Source organism: Macrobrachium nipponense, chromosome 18 (assembly GCF_015104395.2).
Source record: "Macrobrachium nipponense isolate FS-2020 chromosome 18, ASM1510439v2, whole genome shotgun sequence".
NCBI lineage: Eukaryota > Metazoa > Arthropoda > Malacostraca > Decapoda > Palaemonidae > Macrobrachium > Macrobrachium nipponense.
This window is the reverse complement of record NC_087211.1, coordinates 28,217,689-28,222,531: the sequence shown is the minus strand read 5'-3', so window position 1 is coordinate 28,222,531 and position 4,843 is coordinate 28,217,689. Positions and strand designations below refer to the sequence as shown.

General features: G+C 35.3%; 1 protein-coding gene across 1 annotated transcript; it reads left to right on the top strand.

Moving 5' to 3' along the window:
* Positions 1 to 133: 133 nt before the first annotated feature.
* LOC135196534 (general transcription factor II-I repeat domain-containing protein 2A-like) lies at positions 134 to 4,561 on the top strand. Its single transcript, XM_064223382.1, has 4 exons — positions 134 to 228; positions 503 to 660; positions 3,368 to 3,587; positions 3,874 to 4,561. Exons 1-4 carry the CDS (start codon positions 134 to 136, stop codon positions 4,559 to 4,561), a joined length of 1,161 nt encoding a protein of 386 aa, XP_064079452.1.
* Positions 4,562 to 4,843: the final 282 nt, after the last annotated feature.

Sequence of the window (4,843 nt, the reverse complement as noted above, 5' to 3'; positions counted from 1 at the left end):
CTAGAATTAGGGTTTGGGACCTTAAAAGGGAAAAGGGGGAGCAATTTAGGAGAACTGTGAGAGAGAGAGATGGCTGGAGGGAGGGAATGTAGAATTTGGACAGGGTAACAGTGTGGAAAATATCTGGGCAGACATGAGAGAAATATGTGAAGGGGAAGCAGAGGAACTCATGGGACGAACCAGCGGATATGGAGTGGCGAGGGAGAAAAGTAGTGGTGGAATGGAGAGGTGAAAGAGTCAATTAAAAGAAAATCAAAAGCATTTAAGAACTAGAAAGTAATTCATGCACAGGTTGCAGAGGAATGGTATAGGGAAGAGGAAAGAGATGAGAGAAGGAAGGTAGGTATGGCTTTGAAAGAGTGGCAGAGCAGTTGAATGAAAGACTGGGAACAAGAAAAGGAGAAAGGGATACCCATAAGATTTCAAACTTGAGGAAAAGGCAGAGAAAGGATTTGGGTAAATTGGGTGTCATCATTGATAGAGGTGGAAATATATTGCATAGGGATGAAGGCATTCCGAAGAGATGGAGCGAGTATTTTGAACAACTTTTAAATAATGAAAATAAGAAAAAGGAGATGGGGAAACCACAGAGGGTGGAGGGACCAGTGATGGAGTTACAGGATACAGAAATGAAGAGAACATCAAGTAAAATGAAGAATGGTAAAGCACTACATTAAGTAATGCCAAGGGACTTGGAGGAGAGTCTAATGGTATAGTATATTTATACAAGAAGGGAGATGTCATGAATTGTGGTAATTACAGGAGAATTAAACTAACAGAGCATGGATTGAAAGTTTTAGAGAGGACACTGGATGAGAGATTAAGAGATTGCAATGATCAGGAAACAGCAGTATAGATTCATGAGAGGAAGACAGATGGTGGATGCCATTTTCATAGTAAGAAAGCTACAGGAAAAGAAGCTAGAGGGAAATCAGGAGCTCTATTGTGCATTTATAGACCTAAAGAAAGTATACAATAGAATCTCAAGAGAAGTGATCTTTTGGTTTTTAAGGAAAAGGAAAGTCCCAGAAAAGTTGGCTAGGCTGGTCGCGATAATATATCAAAGGATGAGCACAAAGTAATAACAGCAGATGGGTAAACAGAAAACTTTGAAGTTAATGCTGGATTACACAAGGGGTCAGCATCAAGCCCATTTTCTTTTGTGCTGGTCATGGATGTGTTAAGTGAAGAGATCAGGAATGAAGAGCTATGGGAGTTGTTGTATGCCGATGATATGGTTATTACTGCCGAAAATAAGGAAGACCTACAGAGTAGGGTTGGAGAGTGGCAGGAGTCTTTAGAGAGGGGTGGATAAAAGGTGAATGGGAATAAAGCAGAGGTTTTGGTGAACAGTAGGGAAGATAAAGGCAGAATAGTAATACAAGAAAGGAGAGGCTCGATTATAAAACAGACAGAAAAGTTTAAATACTTAGGATCTACTTTAATCCAAGAGGGAGGATGTGAGACTGAAGTTGACAGTAGGATAAAAGCTGCATGGGGGAAGTGGAGAGAGGTAGCTGGAGTAGTATGTGATAAGAAAATGCCAATCAAGCTAAAAGTCAAGATCTACAGTACAGTGATAAGACCAGTGTTAATATATGGATCGGAAGCATGGGCTCTAAGAAGAAAAGAGGAAGTAAAGCTTGAGAGAACAGAGGAGAGAATGCGAGGTGGATTATGGAAATATCGCTGCTTGAGAGATTGGAAAATGACGAAATGAGAAGGGCCGGCCTTAGTAAAAAGTACTACAGAGGTGATAAGAGAGGCATGATTGAGATGGTATGGCCATATATTGAGGATGGATGATGAAGAGGGAGTGAAGAGGGCTTGGGATGACCATGTTAGAGGAAAAATATTGAGAGACAGAGTATTAGATGGCAAGATAAAGTAAAGGAAGATCTGGGGAGAAGAGGTTTGGTGGAGGATGATGCCTTTGATAAGGGCCGAAGTTATCATAGAAAACACAATATATCACTCTCTGTACAGTAAAAGAAATAATAAATATAAAACATATTACTCCGTCTTATGATATAATTACAAATAGTAAAAATGTACTATATAACACACACACACTCATACATATGTATGTATGTATGTATATGTGTGTGCATATATAAACTATATATATAATATTAATATATATATATTATTTAATATTAAATATTATATATATAATAGTTTATATATATTATGTACATTACATAGACTTAACATACATATAAATATAATATATTATATATACTATATATATATATATCTATATATATTTTATATAATATTTGTACATACATAGACATACATAACATATAAATTATTATATATATAATTATTTACTATATATATATATATATATATATAATATATATATATAATATATGTTATTTGTATGGTATTATTTTCTTTGGTTTTCTTTTTATTGGTTGAATTATCTCGTTATCTATAATCAGTTCATTCACTAAATTCATAATTTCATCACCATCCTCGAACAAGAAAGCAGTCGAGACAAGAGGTGAGCGCGCCGTATGGCTTGTAGACAGCCATACACGTTCACCTCGTGTAGACCGTTGTCTAGAGACTCTAGACGGGAGTAACCTCGTTTGTTGTGAAGGGAAGTAACCACCTGAAGTTATATCTAAATTAATATTAATCATAATTTTGAATACTATTCTCTTTTTAAACAGATGCGAAACCTGTTTTTGTTTTTCTTGTTTTTCTTTTTTTTATTGTATTTTACATTCATAATTATGGTTTCCTAATACATCTAAATTCCAGTTTAAAAAGTTTGTAAAATGATTATTTGGCAACCTTCCAAGTTAGCCAATTTGTCTGAGCTCCGATAGTTTCTTCGCAGTCTAAAATAGGAGATATTGCTACAAGGCCAGGCATTTATCATTGTAGTGTTTTCAGATTAATTTTGCTTAGCTACTATGGCTTCTGGTACTTCTGTGGACAAAAACTCAAGTCGAAAAAGAAAGCTTGAAGATGAACATAGAAAATTTCAAGAAATATGGACAGATAAATATTTCTTTGTGGAAAACAGTGAAAAAAAAAATCATTTGCTTGATATGCCAGAATAGTGTGGCCGTTTGTAAGGAATACAATTTGCAAAGGCATTATCTGACAAAGCACAAGCCTTATGAAAAATTTGTTGGTGAACTAAGAAAGCAGAAAATTAAATCACTAATGCAAGGTTTTCATGTGCAGAAAAATATGTTTATTCAGAAAAATAAAGAGGCACAGGAAGTAACAGAAGTGAGTTATGAAATTGCAAACCTGATTGCTAAACATTTCACCGGCATTTTTCAGAGGGGTAGGATTTTCATTAAAACAAAGTGTATTCTACTTGCTGCTCAAAAACTTTCTCCAGATGTTTTGAAAAAGTTTGAGAATATCAGTTTGAATCGTATGACAGTGCAACGTCGTATTGTTGATTTGTCGGGTGATATAGTAGACCAGTTGAAGGAGAAAAGTAAACAATTTGTGTACTTCTCCCTAGCCACTGATGAATCTACTGATGTTACATCTACGGCTCAGCTACTTGTATTTGTACGTGGTGTGACAGAGGACTTTTCTTTCATGAGGAACTCGTAGGGCTCAGTTCATTGAAGGGGCAGACAACTGGTAGTGATTTACTTAATGGACTTTTAGAACAAATTTCAGTAATTGAGTTAGATTTGGACAAGTTAGTAGGAATATCAACTGATGGGGCTCCTGCAATGATAGGCAAGCAGAATGGATTGGTGCAGCTATTGATTAAACACCTTGGAGAGCGAAAATATGAACTGAAACAATTTCATTGCATAATACATCAACAAAATTTGTGTGGAAAAGAACTGGACTTTGATCATGTAATGAAAGTTGTAGTTTCTACAGTCAGTTTTATCAAGTCACGCTCAGCTTTGCATCACCGGCAATTCAAGCAATTTCTGATGAAATTGAAGCAGAATATGGCGATTTAGTGTTTTTCACTCAAATAAGGTGGTTAAGCAGGGGAAATACGCTGAAAAGATTTATCAGTCTTCTGGATGAAATTGAGATATTTCTTAATGAAAAGAATAAGATAGTACCAGAACTTACAAATGCTGACTGGCTTTGTGATTTGTCATTTCTTGTAGATCTCACAAGTCATTTAAATAACTTGAATCATAAACTTCAGGGGAATAACCAACTTATTTCTCAGCTAGCCAATTATGTGACAGCTTTCGAACAAAAACTAAAATTGTTTCAGTTACAGATAGTTAAAGGAGAGTTAGGACACTTCCCAAATTACAAACTTATGTGTGAGAAACACAAAGTATGCAATAGACATGAATATTATGCAGCAAAATTAGGAAAACTTTTGGAGGCCTTTGAGAGCCGATTTGAGGACCTAAAGAAAGAAGTCAATGATTTGAAGTTGTTCAGCAACCCCTTTTCTGTATCTCCTGATGAAGTAGAATTCGAAGCACAAATCGAACTGATTGATCTTCAGAATAATGACAGCCTTCGTACCAAGTATAATGAAGGGGACTTGCTCAACTTTATAATAGCTTGGCCAAAGATCAAGTTTTCCTTATTTTGAGAAAACAAAGCTGCTATTTATGCAAGCTTATTTGGCTCTACCTACATATATATGTGAACAAACATTTAGTCTGCTCAACCAGACCAAGTCAAATATTCGTAGCAGGCTAAGTGATCAAAATCTGCACTCTGTTTTAAGACTGGCAACCACAAATTTCCATCCTAACATAAAAAAAACTTGTACATGAATCTCAGTGTCAAAAATCTCATTAAAACAAAACACGTGAGCAACTGTGTTTTTTTAATCTTTAAACATTCTACAAACTATTTATCATTTCATGTA

Coding starts and splice junctions, on each gene's coding strand:
- LOC135196534 (XM_064223382.1), top strand. CDS start 134: ATGAGAGAAATATGTGAAGGGGAAGCAGAGGAACTCATGGGACGAACC. Junction 229..502: donor AGTAGTGGTGGAATGGAGAG/GTGAAAGAGTCA, acceptor TATATTGCATAG/GGATGAAGGCATTCCGAAGA. Junction 661..3,367: donor ATCAAGTAAAATGAAGAATG/GTAAAGCACTAC, acceptor AACTTTCTCCAG/ATGTTTTGAAAAAGTTTGAG.